This window comes from Bombus vosnesenskii, unplaced genomic scaffold, assembly GCF_011952255.1.
Source record: "Bombus vosnesenskii isolate JDL3184/JDL3185 unplaced genomic scaffold, Bvos_JDL3184-5_v1.1 scf7180000014621, whole genome shotgun sequence".
NCBI lineage: Eukaryota > Metazoa > Arthropoda > Insecta > Hymenoptera > Apidae > Bombus > Bombus vosnesenskii.
Window position 1 is genome coordinate 1197614 of NW_022883555.1, and position 23557 is coordinate 1221170.

The following is a 23557-nucleotide window of genomic DNA, read 5'->3' on the forward strand; positions in this document are numbered from 1 at the left end:
TGCAATTAACGAACAATAACTAACACGGTAACTCATCCATCGCCGGGAAATTTTCTCCTCTCTATCACAAGCTCGATTTTCGGCCGCGGCCGTGCTTTCAACCCATTTTCCTTGGTTCCTTTAAATTATCGGCTGGTATACGCGTTCATTAACGAGCTTCGTTCGTCGTCATCGAAACGTTTACCACCGCGACGACGCTGCCTTTTACCTCGTTTCGTTGTTCCAGCTGCTCTCTGCCAAGAAAGTACAAGAGTAACTGGTCGAATTGTAAATTGCTTCTACATTATGCGTACTATAATACACGTATATATAAATAAATAAATTAATTAATTAATTAAAAAGAAATATATACTGGTTCGCAGAAATATTAAACTATTATATACAAATATACAAAAATATATTAAATATATCGAACGTTTAACATCGAAAATTTGTTCGAGTATCGTTCGAATTCGAAAGAAGCTGGAATTTTATGTAAAAGTTACAACAAACATTTGTTACAAAATTACAGTGCGTAAAAAATTAATGTACAGCGTGAATAGTGGTCTTCAATAAACAATTAGTACTAAAAATGTGTCTCAGTAAACATAGTGGTTTTCTAATATAGCGAATAATTGATTTTATATATTTTTTGAAAATCAAATTGAATTTGGTTTGACTTTAAGACACTTCGTGAACATATTTCCAAAATGTTAGGCTATAAGAAAATGAAAGACAGAATTGATTTTTTCAACCCGTCACAGTTGGATAGATCCGTTAAGACACCGAAATCGTCCATTGATCTCGCGAAGAATGCGACGCGGAAGCGAACACGATAATTAATCCTTGGTTCGCTTTGCGTGCGTCTACGCGAAGGATGCGTGCGGATGCAACGACACGGGATGCGTTTTAGTTGGAAATACTGTTTTAGAAGATCAAACGGTTAATTACTCGAGAAACTTCGTTTCTTGTGTCGAAATATCTTATCGTCATATTTTATCTAGGTATTTTATCGTTGCTAACATCTGGCTACTTTCTCAGAAATGTTATATCATTCTAAAACTAGCAAACTTGTCGAAGTGACGGATTTGAGATTTGTTGTTCCTCCAATTGGGCATGGGTGCTTTCAACTTTTGACCTTTTTGAGATTGGTAAATATCTTAGCTTTATTTTATCTATGTAGTTTATTACTGCTAACGTCTGCGAGTTCCTCAGAGATTTTTATTTAAATTTAGAGCCAGTGATCTTGCGAAAATATTGAGTGAGATTTGTTGCTGTTGCAATTAGAAATGGTAAGTGCTTTTGGGAAAATTAATTTTGGCTTTTACTCAGATTGGAGCGCGATTATGTGTACCTGTTTAGTTTCGTCGTACCGTTTCAATTATAATTATCTGTACGTTGTGAAATTTAATGTATGCACATTGCACACGGTGCACGTTCTACTGTTAACTCCGCTACGCAGTTTCAGGATTTTCAGTTCAATTTTAGTTTTAGTATAATTGAACATTTTCTAAGTTCCAGGAAAATAGGAAACATCGTTGATATGTGTAATTTCGACTTTATTTTAAAAATCTTTATAAAACGTTGAAACGTGTCGCATTAGATCATGTTAAACAGACATTTAGCAAAATTTGCTCAAACAATAATCAACAACTGTATAGTAAAGCTATAAATAATTTAATGATGAAATAACATCGAAATATTTATCCAGTATTGGCAAAATTATAGAACAAATTTATTTTACATCAAAGAAACTTTTACCTATATAGATTCTCCTGCCAATTTTCAAACTCGAAACTAACTCCACTCCAACTTATAAATTCCACGAAATATCATTTCAAAACGATGCAGTGCAGTATGATGTTCATCAAACTTGGAATAACCGCTTTCCAAATATCACATGCTATCAAGCTGATCTGCTAGACGAGGCTATCGATCATTATCATGCGCGAGGAGACCAGTGGCAGGTTGCAAACCTCTAGAATTACCGTAGCCGGAGAGTAACCGAATCCAAAGCGGGGACGAGGAAACATGTTTGCAATCAAAATTCGAAAAGAATCTCGTCGCAGGATCGAATCGGTAATCGTGCAACGCGAGCACGCTGCTTCGAAATGCGAGAGAACATTCGATACCGGAAACGAAGATGCTCGAGATGGCTGCACCATCCGCCATTCGATGTCTGATCATAATACTCGTTGAATTAAAAAGCGTTAAATACATTTTACAAAAGATGTTAGTAATAATTGTATATATCGGTATCGTATATTAGCGACGAAGAACGTTAGCGAAATAATTATGCAAGTTGAGATGGAGGTATCTGTAAAAAATTAAACATAAAAGCAGGGCAAAGAAAGAAATTGAAGAAGAAACGACAACGTCTGGCTGGAAATACAAGGAGAAAGCTGAGAAAAGACGAGTATTGTTTCGTTCGAGGGGTTAGAACAAAGGTTTAGGAAAACTGTACCCTGCGAGCGGAAAATGGGCCACGAGGACGTTTCAAGCTTTGATATAATAGATGATAGAATAAATAGATCGATTATTAGACTAAGAATGTTCATGCATTTTCATAGATTTATGAAATTTTTAATTTTGTATGACAATACATTTGACTTTAGATTTTACATATATTTTTTTATACTTTTTCATATCAAGAACAAAATATGAATTTTCAAATTAATACCTATAAAACAGAAATTCTGCGAGGTAACCAAAAATGAAAATAACGTTAGTATAGAAAAATTACTCGATAATTGCAATTAGTTTCGAAAGAATCTAAAGAATATATTGGTAAATTCAGAATTCATATGAGATTCAGGATTTATCTCTAAAAATTATTCGATTCGTCGTCTAGGAGGAAAGATGGCGTAAGAAGGGGCAGATAGTTGGATGCATATACAAGTAGGGAGGTGCGTGGGTGGGCGTACATGGATGGACCGTGTGCAGTCGAATACGTCGGTAAATATGTGGGCCGTAACTAGGAAGCTGAACACGCGAGAACCGTGTTCAGATAGTCGTCGACTCAAAAAAAAAAAAAAAAAGGAAAAGAAGGAAGAGAGAAATAGAGGGAATGAGAAAAAAGAGTAAGAAAGAGGAAAAATGTGAAACACCGATGCAACGCCGGCCATATACGGTATGCTCGGTTTAAATGCGCACGCTCAATTATTTCCCAAGATATACAGTAGTCGAACGAAGAGGGAAAACATTCGTTGCGTTATTACTTCCCCAGACTTTAATATCACTCCAGTTTCTTTTTCCTTTTTTCCTTTTTTTATTTTTTACAGGAAATGTAATCAGATTTTGCAATCGATATGCACCGCTACAATTCACGTGTAATTTAAATTGTAATTTTAAAGTACAGTCGATTTGCATTTCGATCGCATTTACCAAACTTTAAATCGTATTAAATTATGATTTCTCATTTCCAAGTAGAAAGATTTAGAGAGAAAGTAGAACTATAAGAAAGGGATCCATATATTTCTGAACTTTATACGTTATTACGCTAGCAAACGCGTATAATTCTACATAAATATGTTTTATTGTTAATTCATAAAAATGTAGGGATTCATAATATGTGAATGTACATGTGTTTACAATATTGCATGTAATTTTCTATATTTATGTCATTTATGTGAAAAAAGTACACAAAAAGTCCAGATATCCACGCAACGAATCAAAACTTAGAAACTCGCATCGATTTATCTGCAGCAATTCATGATATCCACACAGAGGGAGGAATTGTCACACAAGCACAAATATGATACGCGATGAACGCACAGCGGCCACAGGTGGACGTACGATTAATCCTTTCTGGGTAACTGGTTCCACGGTGAAACCAGAAATTTGTATCCCCTTTCCAATATTTTTTTTTCTTCTCTCTTTCCCTTCTTTTTTTTTTTTTTTTTTTTTGTTATTCTTCTCCCTTTATTTTTCGGTGGCAACGGTTCAATCGATATTCGAAGGGAAAATCACAGCGGGGAAACGGCGAGGGCGGCACACACGCGCTCCCGTCTGTGTTGTTTTTGCAAAATCCTCCGGAACGAGAAGCTCTACGTTCCAGAGCCTGCGAATCGTAACAGAGGGAGAGGGGTTGGTGACATCGAGACACGGAATCGGACGATGGAACGCGTCGGGGGATGGAACAGAATTTCGAAGCGCGTCGGTTAATGATTTATTTTTACCGAATTTACAGAGCGGACTGCATTTTTCGCGAATTTATTAAAGGGTCCGACGCGGACGTTTAATTGAAAAAGCCCCGCGCGCGAATTTACTGTTAAATAATTGTTGTGTTTTTCGACGCGCCGACCGGAACGGCGGCGTAATTTCGCGGGCGCGAGAAAACGCAATCTCGCCCAATATTTGCCAGTGGCCCGGTTTTTCCGACGATAATTCCATCGTTTCGACGTTTAACTCCGATCAACGAACGTATCTGCCGCCCTTTCTTCTCTCGTTTAAAATCATCTTTTAAGGGACGACCTATCATCGTGAGATTCCATAGGAGACGAAAATGGTGTATACGCGACGTGTCGCAAGGACAAAGAGGAAATTACAAGACCGATTGTTTTAACTCTAAACACCAACGCCGAGAAAGAGCATGAACAAGAGCGAGAGGGAAGTTTCATGACAGAACAGTGGCGAGATCGATCTTCGCGCAAGGGTTTGAACAAGGAATCGCACGGTACGCCACGCCGTTGATGCAAATAACCATCGAGAGATAAATACTCGAAAGCATATAGGGGTAAAAGACACACACGCGACTAGTAACTCTTGTAACAAACAAGGAAGAGGATCATATAACCAAATGGAAGAAGACAAGATAATGCACGGTTTAAAGTATAACTACAGCAAGAGTACGACGTCCGCCGGTCGTATTACCCATGAACGTGGTGGTCGTCCGCCACGGAACGGTCCTTCCACCCCGCTCTCGATGATTCCTCTTTCTCCCCCACCACAGATTTTATCTCTTTCTCCTTCCCTTTCTCTCTTCTCGAGCATATAACCACCCCCGCGACGAACACGGTCTCGCTGCTCGGCAGAGGAACCCACTCCTCTGCAACCCTCGTGGCATGGCCCTGGTCGACCGAACGAACGAGGGAGAGAACCCTTCCTCCCTGCCCCCAGAGCGCCTACGCCTCCCGCGTTGCCCCGGCAACCCCAGCTTGGGGTTGGCCTCCGCCTCCTCCGTGCTCCGCGGCTCCATTCACGGCAACCCCCTCTTCCTCGCCCCTTCTGTCGTTTCTGCAGAACAGCTTCTCCTCGTGCCACCACGGCTACCAACGATAGATAAAGAGATATACACGGAGCGAGAAAGAGAAGTAATCTCTTCCACCATCCTCCTACGGTCGCGCTTCCTCGCTTCGCTACCCTCCTCGGCCACCCTGCTCGTCGAAGCAGGCTTCCACTATGCTCGGTCCAACCCCCCTTGCACGCCTCGCTCTTCTTCGCCCTTCTACTAGCCTCGTTTCGCGCGGGGAAGAAGCGAGGAGAGGAGAAGAACGTCGTCGTCGTCGTCGTCGTCGTCGTCATAGTCGACGACACGGCGACACGACTTCGCCACGATCGTGTGTGCAACAGCGTAGGGAAATAGGAGAGAGGAAAAGGAAGGTCGAGGGAGGATGTCGGCTCCTCTGGAAGCCAACCGGATTACCGTATCTCGAATAATTCATGCATACTCGCCGTACGAGAACCAGCTACCACCTTCCACGGGCCAATTTCAGCTTCCAACCCCGTGTCCCAACTTGTGTCCGGTTAAACGAAAGAGGTAGAGGCAGGGTTAGACGAGAAGCGAGTAGAAGAGGAAATAACGGAGAGAGTGCAAGCGGACGCCACGTTCTTCGCTTGGTATAATATTATCGTCCTTGTCCGTGGTGACGTGTTCGCGCTGTATTGAGAAAATATTATCGATCGAGTGGGAGTGAGATAGAGCGGACGCGCGCGCGCGCGCGACCGCCCCTGCGGGGGCGGTTGTGCCGCCCGCGGAGGGTGAACGTGAGAATTTCAACGTGGTCGATCCCGCTTCCCTCGATGGGACGACGATGCGCAGTTCGGGGACGTAAGCGAACGCCGAGTCGACCGGAAGCGGGGCGCGCAGGTAATCGGGGAAAGGAAAGTCGGAAGGGCAAATTGGGATTGTTAACTCGTGCGACGAATGCAGAGCGAGACAGATCTCGTCCCGATATTTCGCGAACTGTCGTCTTTCATAATTTTTAGGAGATCCTGTAGAATTTTTAGATACATCATGTATATTTAGGTATAATAGGAGATCATTTATGACATATTTGTGGCTTTGCCGGATAGTAAGAGAAATTATCGATGTGCAGGTGGGAAGAGTTCTTATGTAATTATGATAAACGTGTTATTGAAATTAAATGGCTGTACATATTTTTTAAATGTGTTAAAGCGGGATAGAAAATTGTGGGGGATTTTAAACTGAGAAATATGGACCCGTATATCGAAATGTCTTTTATCGTGTCCAATGCAAATAGTAGATTATGGATGTTTATGAAAATTCGTATTTTTATAGTGGTTCGTTTTAATCTCTTCATTCCGTATACTTATACATATTGTGTAGTCTGTACGTGTTGCAGAAATTTTTTACAGGTTTATAAGCGTCCGCAGTCCAAAAATCAGTAGAATGAATTGCATATAGACAGACAAGATTAGTCTTGTACTGTAAATTGAAATACTGCGGACGATCAAATGAGATCTTATTTTTGATACAATATAATAACATCAAAGATACGAATTCAGTGAAAATCTATTACAAGAAATTGAACATTACGCCAATCCTAATATCCAATTTTTATTTATTCTCTGAAAGATGTACAAAACCATAATTCTTAGTTAACCGTTTAATGTCGAAAGGTCCTTACGCCATGAAAAACGAGAGCCTGGCTGCACGTAAAAGGTTCCTTTGCTCGCACAGTTCCGTTCACCCTATACTTCACGATAATCTAACGAAAATGATCAAGCGTTAAGGGTTAATAATTACCAGCCCTTAACGGAGCGCAAATAAATCCTGCAGCACACCCTTTCATCGGACCATAAATTTCCCCCAAGCAAAAAAACTGAGAAACGTTGTTGCGTGCGCGTGTTCGTAATTTCTCCGACGTGTCGCGTGTTGCACCTACGCGGCTGCTCTGGTGCAGCCGAGCGAATCGAATTTCCACGTGCGTGTCAACTGCGGAAGAAACACGTGAAGGAAGAGGGAAAAAGGAAAAAGAAGAAGGGAGAAGGGAGAAGAGCGTGCGTGAGTTTCTCCCCGCGTCAGGCTGTAGCTCCCAAAAGCGACAACCCTCTTAACGTCGCCGAAGCAGTTTCTTACGATGTTACGTGGATGGAAGGGAGGGGTGGAGAACACGGCTGCTCCTCCGACGCTTTTTCTATCTGAAATAGGGTGAATCGAATTGACGCCGCGTAAGAGGCTGAACGACGCTCGTATTCGATCTTCCGGATGGAGGAGTCGCGAGTATCTCGCGATTTCTTTCCACGAAAGGGAAACACCGCTTCCGAGGGGGTTAAATCGGTGGTAAACTCTTATTCGGTTCGCGACGACTACGACGCGGAAAAGGAAGAGAAACGAGATGGAATCTTTATTGCTGGGATACCTATGTTTTCCTCTTAGAATTACTTTGCCTGCTCGAGGTATTTCGTCCTATTTCTTTATGATAGCTGATTGGTAAACCGTAAATGAATGCCTGTTAGATTTAGAGTTAGTTAGACACAACAAGATTGGTTAGTCAGATTGGGTTAATTTCGAATTATTTTGAAATTTTCTCGAAGGACGTTAGTTCGATCTTTTAATTGCTAATGGTCGGTAAATTGTAAGCAGATATTGATTAGATTAAGAGATAGTTAGAACTAACAAGACTGATTAGTTAAGTTATCTGTGGTTTATTCTTGTTTCGATAAGCAAGGAAACTCTTAATATTTAAAAAAAGAAGATTAAACAACGATTCTTTCTTACATTCCTCGATCTGAAAAACTACTGATAAAGAAACACAGAATAGTATTAAGAAATGACTCATAGAGCGTAACAGGCTAAAAACAGGCTGTCGCTGAAACAGAGGCAAGCAATATCTCGCGACAATTCTCCATTATTCTTTCACAAACGTTCCTCCGTACGTTTCACTCTGCGATATACATATTTCTTTTGCCAGCTGAACGTTATCGCTATTGCGAAAGACCGTGTCATTAATTTCTCTCTGTCGATACACGCGCGCGGTGTCACAATGGAGGGAGTGGAAAAAGGGCGTGTAGATACGCGATTATCGTCTTTAAAACGCGGTTCCGCTCGGGTCACTGGCGGTACATGGAAAAGCTCTCTATATCAGGCCTATAACCGCGCGGATTGACGGCGTTCCGGCACAGATAACCCAATTAAAAGTTACGCGGCGCCTGTGCATCGAAGTTTCTGTGTAAAGAAAACGCGTCGCCACTCGCCGACGAACACAACTCGCGTGTTGTATCGTTCGGTGATTCGGTACACTTTCCCCGCTTGACTTAAAATCGCGGCAGGAGAAACGGGTACGGCCAGTTTCCTTCCTGGGGTGTGGACACTTGTACACCACGGGGGCACTCTCGTATTTTTTCCCTTTTTTCACTCTTTCTTTCTCTCTCTCTCTCTCTCTCTCTCTCTCTCTCTTTTCATCGTTGCTATTTTTTTTTTCTCTCGACGGTGAAACGCGCGACTTCTCGCTCACGTGATATCGGTGTACACCGGTCGTGGATCGTGACTAATGGTTCCAATAGCATTCTTGCAGGGTTTTTTTAAAGAATCTATTTTTTTTCTTTTTTCGTTTTTGTGATAGTTAAGCGATAGTTGGTATTTGGACCAGAGAATGCGAATTTATTAACAGGAAATCGAATTTGTGCTTTGAAGAATCTTTAGGAGAATCTTTTACATATGTGCCTTATTGATAACGTCACTTCACTTAGCGTATCAGTAAAAATAATTCAACATGAAATCCATTCTTTTCTTATAATATCCATATCTTCGTACGAAGGTTCTTTTTTCCTTTCATTTCATATATTTTCAATAGAATCAATATTTTGCCTAATCTTTTTATCTCATAACTGTTAGTTGATTGGAATTTAAATTTGAAAATATCACGTAGATACATATGTAAGAGAAGAATTGTGTAATGCAATGTATATCGATAGAAAGTAAATATTCTTTTATTTGATCTGAGACTTTCGTTCGCTAACGAAATTAAACTCGAAAGATTGCAAACTGAAGGATTTTGAAACGTTGTACTAGCGCACAATGCCAGCTCAAATGCGCAGCGTTCAATCGAACGAATGAAAAGCGTCGAACGATTTCCGTGGGAGAGCCGCGCCGACTAATGCCGTACCACGCACGGTCCGGATCTACTGTGTCGAACAAAGCGGTTTTAGCCGCACTGTCTAAGCTTTAAGGGCCATCCACACACCACTTCTCGTCTTCGAGATTTATGCAAGCTCTGTTTTGCGTGAGTCATCGTTCTTCCGATCCTTTTTATTCTAGTTTTCGTCATAAACTCAGAGAAGAGAGAATGAAAATTTCCGATCTACGGCGAACTGCACGTTTCTAACATAACAAAATTCTTTTGGTCAATTTGGTCATTTTAAGAAAATTGTTTTTTTTTAAGTAGTACACTACAGACGCATTTATAAAAAAGCTCACGAAGTATCAAGATACTTTACAAATTACTTTATCGAAGTATGTTATAATTAAGCTGTGTTACACCTTGTCGAAACTTCACAATACTACAACTTGCGCACCTAAGATTTAACAACTTTTTATACTTTTATTATAATTTATTTATATTTGTTTCTTGGTATAGATCATAAAAACGTGTCTAGAGGAGTAACTAAAAATCTAGACTCGACGAAATTATTCTGAAACCCAGCAGATTATTACGATCGATACCGCTTCTGAAAGGCTGTAATTTCCTACTTTATAAAAATCTCATTGATCTTTAGAAATAACAAATACCAGAAAATCATACTTACCGAGGATTACCTCTAGGAAATTGTCAGAAACTTGTACAGACCACTTTTACGAGATCTTTCAACTCCAACATCCTGCGTCTCCGAACCTCGATCTTCCTATGTTTTCCACAAATTCGACGAGATGAAAATCCTATGGAAATTTTAACAAGCTCTCCGATCTTTTCCACCCACACGGTAAACGTATCTTTCCCTTCAGCGATTCGAGTCCATATCGTTTGCAACGCTATGGGAATCTCGATTTTCCGTGGATGAATGGGACCGTCAGGTGTCGTATGGACGGGGCTTTAGATCGGATCGCGGCGGCATGCGAGACTCGAATTCCGGACGTGGAGGAGACAACGCGTACCGGAAAGTAATCACGCATATACCAGCAGACCGGGCTACAGAGAGGAAGGCCGATCGATTAGCCTGTATCCGCGATACGTACGCCGCCGCCGCGCACCGCAACTACGTGACAAATATTATCGCGATCGACCGACCAGCTGCGTTTGATGTGGACGCGTTTATGAAATGCCGACACGCCGATAATCATGCGCGACCAGCGCCCAAGGCTAAATCCGATTTGCAATATTAAGCCGCTGCCGTGTTCCCCGCACGCGGAGGACAACGAGGAAGCGAGTGTACATGCGACGACAGTTTTTCGGCCTTCGGCTAATTAGCGTGGCCGATAGGGGGCCGTGCTACCACGCCGATCGCACGAACGACACGTGGTCGAGATCGTTGATAAAGAGAATCTCCTATGCTCCCTGGAATATTGGTTGATGATATTGAGGCGAGGACGCAGGGGATGGCGATGTTGAAATTGGAAGATTTCGTAATTAGCAGTTATGACGCGAGGGGACCGTCTATCGGCAAGTCGAATGGAAATTTGGAAATTTTTTGTGATTACGATCTGAAGAACCGAGTTGCGAGAAAATATTTGTGGGAAAAATTTGTGAGAATCGTGGATTGAAATTGGAAGATTTTGCGATTAGCAGCTACGACGCAAGGGGCAAGTTTTTCGTATTAGTAGAAGGAAAATTGAAGATATTTTGAGACTTTCACATGGAGAACTGATTACTTTAGGAAGGAATTGATGAGTGTGGTGGGTTGAAATTGGCAAATTTTGTGATTTGGAATTAAATATAATTAGGAAGATTGGGAATTAAATGAGAATATTGGAAAACCTTGTGTTTTTATGGTTTGAAGAAATTGATGGCTAAGAAACATGTAAAAAATATTTGAAAATTTCACGTTGGGGATGCTGGATGTTGAAATTGGAAGATTTTGCGAATTGATATAATAGTGTGGAAAAAATTCACGAAATATTTGACGAAATTGATGACGAATGGAAAATGGATATAAAGACTGAAAAATTTTTTGTAATTACGATCTGAGGGAGGAATTTGCGAGAAATTTGATAGACATAGATGAAAAAGGTGATCGGACGATGTGGAATATCACAGTGCCCGATTATAAGCCAGAAAAAAGGTGACCTATCCACCCGGTTCGCTATCTATTCACTTTGGTGAAACGATTAATTGAAATCGACGCCGATAACGACGCGTCGAGTGTTGGCTCGAAGCTCGATGGCGTCCTGAAGCTCCATTAGCTTCGAGTGTCTACGTTCGAATTCAATTTTTACCAACCAACACGGTTTGAAATTTTAGTAAAGCTGTTCCTCAACCGTAGCGTACATTTTTAGAAGAAGATAAAAAAATCCCTCTTCCATATATTTGCGGCAATATTTATTAAAATCGTTCAATATAGTAATTGATACTCTTAACTTTTCCGTCGAGGCACCCTCGAAATTAAAAACGCTCGCGGTATTATAAAAATGATAGGTAGTAAAAAAAACGTACTACATATGTGTTTCCAACAAATTGCCCAATTGCTCGGATTTTCTAATACAAAAATTGTATCCACGTTTTAAATAGAAATTGCACGCACGTCTATTAAGTAAAAACATTTTTTACAATTTCTAAGATCGTTCTCATCATCATCTGACAAATGCATATATATACAACTGCATGAAAATAATATCTTTAAATGTCATTAATGAACCATGAATCTTTATGAAATTATTATTAGAAATTTAAATATGCAAAAATATGTAAAATCCGCGAAATAAGCTTCTCATTATAACAATATATAAAAATTAAAACTCTGTACATAAAAATTTGAATGAAAATTCATACTCTAATTATCAAGGTTCTAATATCTTAATAAAGATAAACGTAACATATGAAAAAAGTAATTAACCGCGTGATTAAGTAAATTAAATTAAAAAGTAATTAAAGTAAATAATAAAGGATTCAACCTATAAAAAGTCAAACACCAAGTACTAAAAATCTTCAAAAAAAGATAAAAATGAAGCCAGAATTTAATAAAAACGAAGTTCGATATGGAGAGTTCCTAAAGCGAATGTCTGACCGGTCGCGTCTTGTTCCCCTGAAAACGAAGCATCGGACAATATGCGGTCTCGAATAGCTCGGTGCGATGATCTTTCGCTCCAGTTACGAAAAAAAAGCCTCGCGAGAGTCTACCTCTCTGCCGTGCAAATTGGAGCACCGATAAACGTGGCTCGCTCGATCAACCCCCTTTCCAAGGGGAACGTCTATTCCGGTAACTACGTTCTGCGACACGCAGACGGGTACACTCACCCCTTGTGCACGCTCTGCGATCGTCGAGAGCATTTATACAGGCTTAACCGTGCACTTTTCTCGATAACAGATAGTGTTTATTGGTTTGTTGCAATTTATTATCTCTCCACGAATTTTCTTCTTTTCTTTTTATTTAAGGTTTTCGATACGAGTGCTTGTTGACAATGTGGAACGTTTTAACGAAACGATTACCGATAGAATTTAACATGTATACATTATGAAGTACGTAGGATTTGTATTATAGTTTGAAAATATAACGAGATTTTATTGTCAAATTGTACTCGAAAGGGTATGTTCGTGCGAATGTAAAAAGTCAGTTATTAGATATCAAATTGAAAGGTTGTTCCAAGATTAGAAGGTTTAAGTATAATTTTTATTGGCGTATATAATATCGTCGTTGAATACTTGTTAGTCGTGAACCTACTAGTACGACCATTTTCCGAGTCAAGTATCACTCAAAAAGATAGTTTAGGATCTCCGCATTTTCTTCCATCTTTGCCGAGTCTTCATTATCGCTAGAAGGTAATTCGAGATCTCTTTACAAGCAGCGAATAATCACGAGTATGTCATTGTACGATGATGAACGAAATGGGAAAAGTAGATTATTACGATTAATTCTCTAGATACTGTTGAGGTTTTATCTCGCAATAGAGAGAAGAAATGCGTGGATGAATGTATTATAGGATTTCTTTATTCAGAAATATTAGAAATTAGGATTTCCAGTGATCTGTATCCTAATATGGTAATTTATTGATAGATGGATTTATTACAGTGGAAAACGATAATTATTTAACGTGAACTTAATGCGGTGATATAAATATGATTACGATAACTCCCGACTGTCGATTAACGACTCTCGACACTTGACTCTCCGGTGGCTAACTGACAACCAACGACTGCGGTGCCGAAAATATATCGATGGTCGTTAGGCCTATTGAAATCTTCCGGCCCTTTCGGCTTGTCGACACTTGCGCTTTATCGTCGACATTGTGTGTATGTCAGCGATCTTTCCGCGGTACTACAATAGAGACCAAAGAAGCCGCTGGAAAGAGAACCGTTGTGCCAGGGCCAACGAACGCGTCGCGTTCGTCGCTAGTTGTAGCTTTCGCAGGACTAAGAAAAACTAAACACTAGAGAAGATGTAGAGTTTTCCTAGAAGTGAGACCCACTTCAACAGATACGAAGATGAATTTCTCCAAATTCTATAGAGTCCTCATCGAAACGTACTCTTCAAATTAAAATTCACTTGCCAATTCCTCTGTCGAAGTCCTATGATAACGTCAATTGTTTTAAACGTCTTTTGAACATGCTTTCTACGATTTCATAAATACGTTCTACCAATCTACCAAACTCGGAAGCAGATGAAACTCCACCGACAACAGAATTTCGCCTAAGAAGATTCTAAAATAGGTCATCGATTACTATTCACGTTCATCCACCTATACATCACCAAATCCTCGAACTAACCTCACCTAACTTATCATCCTCGCATCGTTAAACACGTATGTACCTTTCTGGCTTATCATGGAAATCTCTTTCATGTACACCTCGTCAGAAATACGTACGTACAATGAAATAACGACAGTGTGAAATAAAAATCACAATCTACAAACAAACCTGAAACCGCAAACATTACAAACACCAATCTATATATAATTCCAAACTGCAACCTACGAAATTTGAGAGAAAGATAAAGAAGCAATATGTATAAACGATGTCACCATGAGATCAATGAGCACCGCGACTCGATACGCTAATTCCGCTGGCTGTTTTATCTTTATCACCAGAGAGAGAGACAGAGAGAGAGCGAGAGAGAGATATTAAACCTTCTCCGAAGCACTTGGTGACTGTACATCCGGCGGTGTATTCCGTCTCTGTCTCGCAACTGCTTGCGAGTATTCCCTCCTTCATCCTCCTCTTGCCGCCCAGTTCCTCCTGTCGGCACTGCTGTACCTCTCTCTCCTGCTCTCGCACCGATTTTCTCTTTCCGACTCTCTCTCTGACTGGATACCCGTGGCGCGCGCTCGCCCGTGTTCCCGTTCTCTCGCTCTATCCGCCCCCGCCCCCGTGGCATGCCAACCAACGAGCCGGGGCCGCTTTCGCTTTGTGCGCGCCGGGGCGGCGGTACATCAAAGCCTTCTAGTTCCCGCTCCGGCCTTTGACGGCTGCGTCGCGGCCGCTCGCTCAGTCATCGCTTGGTAGGCGAAGCCGGCACGCCGTGGATGAACGGTCGCGCGCGCGCCAACGCTTACCGAATCCGTGGGATTCGCAGGCCACCGCTGGCCAGGAGATTCCTCCGCCGCGGGAACGCTTCCGCCGTGGACGATGTCGCCCCGTGGCAGCAAGTGCACGCGCCTCAACGCCAGGGCGACCTCCAAATCGAGGTCTATCGCTATACGTGGCGCTAATAGTCATCAGCCAAACCATCATCATCATGACCAGCAACGTCGACAAGCCGAGGTAGAAACAGGACAGGCAACGGACGTGGCTGACGAAGAAGAGAAAACCGTTAAAAGTGGCCAGTCTCAGAATGAAGGTACCACGACGACAACAACGACGACAACGACGACGACAACGACGACCAGAACGAGCAAGTCTGCGGTGGCAGCGTGCGAGGGTCGATCGTCGTGGGCGGCGCGCATGCGCCAGCCCCTGGAGAGTGGCCTCGAGCCCCGTGAAAACGGCACCCTGGTGCAACGATGGCCGACCAGCAGACAACGCCGCCGCGAGCGGATCGCTACTACCGAGGATGATCCCAATCAAGGCGATGGTACGGTATCTTCGTCCACGTCTCTGTCTTCGCCAGCTGCGTCCTCCTTCACGGACGCGTCGTCTAGAAGGTCTATCTCGCCTCCGTCGAGCATCTCATCGCCGGCACACTCCACCTCGTCTACGTCTACCGGAGCTATCTCTCGGGAGAATAATTCAAGCAAAGATAATGATCGAGGAAATGATCGAACGAACGAAGAAGCAAATACGGTGGATTCTGGAAGGTACGGTAACGAGTCACATCAAGATAGAATCAGAAAAAGGAAACAGGAGAGACAGTGTTTCATCAGGTCACGAAGTGTTAGAGAGGTGATAACGGAGAAATCTGCGGTTGCTACGCCATCAACGTTGTCTACTTGTGTTCCTACTTCTTCGACGGTCTCCTCTTCCTCGCCGTTCTCCTCTTCTGTCTCCACGACTTCCGACAAGGTCACAGAGCAGTTCACGCAAGCTAATATAAGAGGCTGCCCTCCGGTCACTCATTCGTCCGTTATAGAGAGCCTGAGGAACGCTCTGGAAAGCTACGACCGTAGTAGAATCTACCTCGCACATGTGTCCTTCCTGGATTGGCGGGACCTGCCTGGACGACGTCGCGCCACCTCCACAGCTGGCGATTCCGAGAGGGTGTGGGTGGTGGGGGCGGCGGATCACGAGGGCCACCACAGGACGCGACTGCTGGTAACCGGTCGCCATTGGCGGCCACGTTGCCTCAGACGAGTCAACATGCTCAGCCAGCCTGTGATCTACGCTGGTGGTGGCAGGGGTTCTCTCACGGTGGATCTGTTCCTCTGGTGGTTCCATCGAGAGTTTGCCGTGACGGCGATGGCCATGCATCCCGACGGAGCTGTGTTGGTCGCTGAGACCGCGGATTATTTGCCACAAGAGGCTGACTGCGTGGCTGCGGATGGATTAGTCAGGTTGTTCGTGGTACCGAAAGATTGCCTCGAAATGAGGATCGTAATTAGAGAGTTAAGAGTCAGACTGGCAACGGGTGTTCTTTCTAGAGCCTGCTACGGAGTCCATCGGAAAATCTCCAATCCTAATAAAGAAACAGATACTTTAACCACGTATTTAAAGAGATTCACGTTGAAGGAAGCTTTCGCCGATCTGCACAGAGCATGGCTCAGCGTCAGGTCAGAAACCTTCGCAAGAAGTTGGATCCTGCCGCGAGATCGCGATGACCCCTCGATCGGTTGTTCGAACAACATCATCGGCCTCACTTTATCGTCTCGGATACACGCGTCTGATCAAGAGGAAGACAGGATGCTTCTAGTCGAGCTGCAGAACGTCGCTCGGGAAGTGGGTCTGGAGGTCAGCGACGACGAACTGAGCAAATGGATCCTCGACGACGAGAGCAGCGAAGCTTGGTGCGTCAGGAAGAAGGAGTTGGAGGAGGATCATTGCCGCGGGGTGAAGATCGAGGCGGAAGAGAAGTGGGCCGATTACGAGGGCGGGAAGCAACAAGGGACAGACGACGAGGAGGACGAGGAAGAGGAGGAGGATGAAGACGAGCCGACCGCGGAAGAGACCGTCGGTCTACTGTCGAGGGTGCTGACTTGGATGGAGCGGGAGCCTCTCGATCCAGGACTATTACTCGCTGTCAGATCGATGCGCGATACCGCCGCACTCATGGTAAGCACCGACTGATAAGAGACAACCACTCGACGAGGTATCGATCGCCGCCGCGAGAGTTGAAACCTCGGTGGGGTTGAGGCTATGCGACCTTGCGAGCCTCGCGCCGTGCCTAGATTGAACTAATTCTCTTCTCTGCTCGACTGTTAGGAAGAGGAAAAGAGAGAAGGGAGAAGGGACGAGACTCGTCGCGCGAGAGGACGTTGAAGGGCCACTCGAATTCGGCGATACGTCGTCAAGCCGGCGAATGGAAAGCCGAACGAGAGAACGAACCCTCGAACGTTCGAGGAGCGCGCGCCGCTGCCGCCGTCTTTGCAAATTAATGCTCGAGCTCGTCCTCTCGATAAGCGTGCTTTTCCCCCTTCGAGAGTTTATTGAATTGTATATTATATTTCCTCCTCGACGAGAGAACGAGGGCTTTTTAGTCCTCCGTGTCGTCCTCCTCGCCGATGGGACGACTCGTCCAATGCCGTCAAGGACAACGATGCTAATGTCTATGTTAAATAGGGAGGAACGGAAATGGTACTCGACAGGGGCCGATCAAAGAATCGGATACTACCTTTGTTCGATCGTTAAATTAACTTGTTCATGATAGGAAGGTTGTGGTAAATGGGATGGTTTTGATGGTAACTGGCTGATCGTTGTTTGATCAAGGATAACTTTATAGTCACCACTTGATCAATCGGGGATTCTTCGTTTTTAGGGATCAATTATAATATTAGTCTTTTTATTTTTTAACCTCTACGATCCGTTTTAATTATACATGTTTCGCGTTCTTAATATTTCAATATTGAAACGGTATCGATATTTTTGAATATTCCAATGTTTGAATATTTTAAATTTATATTTCTCAATGACACGTGAACGGAGAAATAATCCATAAATTAAAACCCGATTAATCTTCTTCTACATAAAGCGTCGATATCTTGAAATTTCGAAGTTCAATTAGCAAAACAGCCGGCGCATCATCGATCAAACGATAGGGGGGAGGTGATGGAGAAAAGAAATCAATTTATATCGTCTCACGCAAACACCTGTCGATGCTTCCGGAGTATCAATTAATTAATTGATATCCCCTGGCGGATTGCTAATTACCTGGCTGCATTAACGAAGCATTAATCAACACCGTATTAATTAATTACTCGATAACGATAATGCAACGTCGACACGCGAGGCTTGTACGCTATACCGTGTCGAAAACGACGCCGGATATATACTTGTTTTCGATTTCACAACGCCCGTTCATGCTAACCGTTTCCCCTTTCTCTGTTTGATTTATAGGCGAGCAAGATGGGCCTGGCGGGGACGCATCCGAGCGGTTTGCCCTTCTTCTGCCCCAATGGGGACCACCTGACTCAGCCACCGCCTGCTCATATGGGAATTCCACCGTACGGGACGCTCGATGCGGGTAAAGCAGCCGCAGCGGCAGGTGAGTACCGAATATCGCCTTTAAATTGTATCTTCGAACAGGTTCAACGATGGTTACATCGTTTTTTTCTTTAGTTCTTTCTTGCAGCAGTGTATTGGAAATTTTTGGAGGGGGAATATTGAACTCAGTGGTCGAATTAATGGTTCAAGTAGGATTGAAATTTACACGGGTACTTTTAAATTTAAAACTGGAAATTTCAAAATTGTAGAAGTTGGAGTTTCTGAAAAATGAAATATTCATTCAAAACGGGCTTGATTTACACGGAGAGATCTTTTTTTACTTTAATTTTGCTAATCTCCGAATTCTAAATTCTTCATTTCGAAGAAGTGTTTCGGTGGTCTTCAGTTCTTGATAACCACGCGATAAAAGGGAGTAGAAGTTTCGAATCTACGAGATTCCGAGAGTACAAATTTAAACATAGAAATTTAAATTTCAAAAATTCAAATTGAAACTTCGAAACTTCGAATTTACATTTCAAAAATTCGAATTTTAATCTCAAAGATTCTAATCTGCACTTCAACAATTCACGTTTACATTTCAAAACTTCAAATTTAAATTTCAGAAACTCGAATTCAAATGTCAAAAATTCAGATCTAAATTTCTAAAACTTGTGAAGATTCGCATATCGGGTTCAAAAACGTGTGTTCAATCTACGTGCATTCAATTTTTAGATCTCTGAAATTTCGAACTTTAAAGTAACAAAACTACCAATAAATGTTTGCAATTAGAAAAAAGTAAGATCGTGTTAATTCTATGAATACAATGTGGCCATAAAGCTATCGTGTAATTGTTAAACTCCAAGTGAGGCATTGGCATCCAACAGCACTCCTCGTCCCTTTGCCTCTTGATTCTGGAAGTTAACCTTAAACCATCATCAACTTTCCGCAAAACATACACAGAGAGGTTCCACCCCGTGCTATCGGTTGAATCAATAATTCTTTTACGAAGTTAAACCACTAGTGTCGGCGCAAATATTGACAACTCTCTCAAATTGTAATTGATGGAATACTTCTCTCGTTCCCTGTAATAGAGCAACACGGTCTGACTAGCGGTAAACTCTTCGCGTATCATTTCACTGTATCGATCCGCGCAAATATTAAACATCGTCCCTGTCCTAGACGAACAATACAAACAGGTTTTGTCTGCGGCTTGTCTCGACCAACAATAAGTAACGAAACGATTCAAATGATAACATGTTTCATCGATGCGTTTCATCCAAACCGTACTCAAATGAGCAACTTTAATTCGAAGTTTCGTTTCAAGAAATTTCTTTACTTAACACTCGAATTATCCAAGCGAAAGTAAAATCACTGAAATCAGAAACATTAATCCGGTTGCTTGTTTTTAAGCAAAGTATCTAGCTATAAAACGAACTCTTTTAAAAATTAGTTTTTAAAAAAAGTATAGTAATATGGGAATTTTTATCTTTAAAATATCGATGTCGAAATTTCCAATCACGTAGCCGGAAGCTAGAAAGATGCATTCCGTTCTTACCCACATAATTCCACTTCAAATCAAGCAAATATACAACCAAGAATTCTCTTCGAAAACAAACCAACAATCTCCGCAGCCTTCGCCGTATGATAAAACGATCCAGCATTTCCAGAAGCCTCCAAAGAAGAGAATCTCCTCTCAAGAGTCGGCTACGTACATAGGCCGGGTTAGCGAGCTAGCTGCACAGTGTCTTTTGCTCTCGAGGCAAATTAAAACACGTCTGTGTCTCTACGTGGTCTCGTTTGGTGGTGGTCGTGCAAACATTGGTATTCCTGCGGGGTTCTAATTGAAGGAATATTTCTTATCGAGTGAAGGGTCCGCTGTCGATGCCGCGGCTCGAACTCGGAGGGAGAGATATGGAGAAGTAGGAAGAGACCGGGCGTCCCTAGAGAGGTTAACAAAGAAGGTTAGAGGGAGACGAGAACGGAAGCGGTGGTGGGATAAGAGAGAGAAGAGAGGCTCGCGAACTGGCGTCAAGTAGGAGAATAAGAGGAGAACTCACCATTAGGCTAATCAGCCAGGCATGCAGCCTCCCTCTGGCGCCGGGTCAAGGGGGTTTCAACCCGCCTCTCTATTTCTACAGCTTCTCTTCTTCCTACTCTCGTTGCACCCGCCCCCGAGACCGCCTCCCCTGCCTCTTTTGGGAACCCTTCGCTATCATCTCGCCAGCCAATGTGGATTAATAGTCGATGACCGGTGTATTTTCTTCGCGTACCAACGGTCTTCACAGATAACGATAGTTACGGTGGTTACATATGGTATCGGTACACCATTGTATTTACCCTGCTTATGGGAGATTTACAGCTGCGAAAATAATGCATAGAATATACATAATAGGAATATGAAAAATGTATAAAGTACAGTACCCGTTACAGTATTTAATAGGCGAAATAAATATCAACATAAGACCTATGAATGAATAATAATAATAACGAAATGTAGAACCTGATCAAAAGGATGATTATAATTAAGGATAATTAATGTCAAGTATGGGTAAGAGGAAGCTTGGGAAACTAGTAAATAGTGGTAGATTTTGATGGTGACACGGAATTTTTCAGGCATACTTGGCCTGTTTTCTGATTCTTTATTTTTAGGAGGAGCGCGAGGTCGAGAGAGATGAGAATCGGTTTTGTAGCATCGCGTGATCTCGCATTAATTTGCGGGCAAGTTGTTAATTAACTTTCGAAATTGGTATTTCTTAATCAGGATCATCTTGCACAGCTGAATTAAAGTTAGTAGTAAAAGCAATAGTATTTTCAAATTAGCCCTCTTTTTAACCCTGTAACTACCACAAACTTCGAAATCTTCCACATCCTTTGACTTTACCGAAACCACCCCATCCACCAATTTCTATTACGCTCCATTATCCTTACAATACGTTTCTCTCCCTACAAAACTAAAATCGCCGAAGGAGAACGATTCGAATTCGGTTCGTCTCCACCTAAAGCGATCGTTTCAACTTACAACAGCGAAAGGAGGGAAAAAAATCGAGAGAAACGAAGACAGAAAGCCGACCCGGAGATTCTGGACGTGTCTGCGCGCGTGCGCGCTATCTTTCTCTTCTCTCCTTCTGCCTCGGGCCTAGTTCTCGCGTCACCCTCTGCTCACCCACGTCCCCTAGGTCCCTGGAATATGTAGATGGGGTTGATAGCGTTTATGCACGACTACGAGTTCGTACGGCGGCTCAGGTTCTTTGTCTTGCAAACGAGCGAGCATTTTGTCCCCACCCTCTTCTCCTCCTACACTTCCTCCAGCTCCTTCCTTCCCTCTAAGCTCGAGTTCACCCTCGTTCTCCTCTTTCCCTCTCCTACAACCACCGAGAGAATCTTCTTCCTCTTCGTTCCTCTTCTAGGAAGTTCTCGGCTCTGTTCAGCCACCACCCACTCACTCACCCGTTCTCTCGTGCTACGTAGCACCCGACCAAGAGCACTGCCACCACCTCTCTCGTTCAGACCCTCCCCTAACCTCTCTCTACTCCTCTTCTGCCTCCTCCCACGTCACGTCATCTCTTCGTCCCTGTCTTCCTTCCCTCTCCGTTCCTTTACTATGTCTGTATGCGTGTTACTCACTATGCCTATCTTTGTCTAACGCACTAGCTTGCTGGTTTTCTCACTTTATTGCACCATTGCTTGCTCGTGTGTCCTCCCGGAGGTTCGTATTGTATGTACGTGTTACTCAACTATGTCTATCTTCGTCTAACGCATTAGTTTCCAGATTTTCTCTCGCTTCGGTCCATATTCTACTTCTCTGTGCGTCCTCTTTCGTAAGGTCGCTCTGGTATGTCGCTGTGTGTTACTCATCGCGTATATCTTTGTCTAACGCATTGCTTTTCGACTTTTCTCTCGCTTTGTTCCATGTTCTCTCTCTCTCTCTCTGTTTGTCTCTCCAGCGTTCGAAACCAACCAGTCGACGTCTATGAAGACAGCCCCAGCTCTTTCTCTCGCTCGATGTTCTCGCTTTCAGGAATATATTTCTAATTAGCCGCACTTTTATATCTTCACCGCGTGTTTATTCCAGGATTCCATGAAACAGAAAAGAGTTGGGTGATGACAGTAAAGGTGGGCTTTAGGGTACCAGAGAGTCGAGAGCGTCGAGTCCCTGCTCCACCATTGATCCGCTTAATTTTCCTCTTCTCACACCACCCCCTCCCCCAACGTAGGCGAGCTTTCTCTTTTAAGTTTTCTCGCTTTTTCGTAGTACTTCCGTCGATTCGAGCTTCCGTCGCGATTATCAGCCGCTTCTTCGTACTGTTCCTCCTGTTGCCTTTTTTGCTCCGATAGTTCTGTATATTTGGTTGGTACGATTTGGCGTGGCCAATTTCCGATGTAGATAGAGTTTCAGAGGTTTGGCAATTGACTGACTTGTTAGGTTCGAATTTATGCTAATTTATATGCAAAAATAGTCGCGCAGTTATGTTACAAATTATACAGGCAAATTAGCTAAACAATTTTCACCAATGGCACTCAAACAAGTGTAATATTGTTCAACCCTTAAATTCCTCCAAACAATTGTTATTATCTTGTGATGTACCAACTGCGTATCTTTCATTAAATCTTACATGAATTCGCCGTTTTAACAAAAATAATAATACGAATATTAATATCAATAATCATATTCCCCTGTTACCTAAACCAACCCGGAATCTCTCCTACACAATAAGCATCATAAACAGCTGCGATAATAGCATGTAGCAGTTACGATTGTTCAAACGTACTACTGGCAACTCACAAAAGGCACCCCAAATAATTTGCACCCTATTCCGTTACACAAGAATAAGCCACACTAACTTCACGAATCTTCTCTCGAAAGCAAATCAACCCAGTCGATTAATGGACATAATAGAACGTCAAACAAGACCAGGAGGAGTATCATAGCCACCCCTGTGGCACCCCTGCGCGCGCGTGTTGCAAGCAGAAAGCCACTCGGCCTCTTTCACCGGTGGCTGCGATTCTTCGAGCACCGTAATCCTTCACGAGTAGGTTCTCCAGTTTTCTCGCCGCTTCGAGCGGTCACTTTGACATCTTTGTCGGGCTTTCCACGCGTGTGTCGCGGCCTCGCGCCGCCGTAAATACACTTTTCCTCTCGTTCGAGTGTTAAAATACCACTTGAACGTATCGTCATC

General features: G+C 42.9%; 1 protein-coding gene across 1 annotated transcript in view; it reads left to right on the plus strand.

Annotated features, from left to right (window-relative positions):
* Positions 1–14744: 14744 nt before the first annotated feature.
* The window catches only part of LOC117240397, a 42812-nt gene continuing 33999 nt past the window's right edge, over positions 14745–23557 (plus strand). Inside the window, 4 exon segments of the mRNA XM_033506436.1 lie at positions 14745–15969; positions 16035–16132; positions 16134–17012; positions 18294–18441. Of these exon segments, the coding sequence (XP_033362327.1) occupies positions 14937–15969; positions 16035–16132; positions 16134–17012; positions 18294–18441 (2158 nt within the window). The 5' untranslated portion in view covers positions 14745–14936.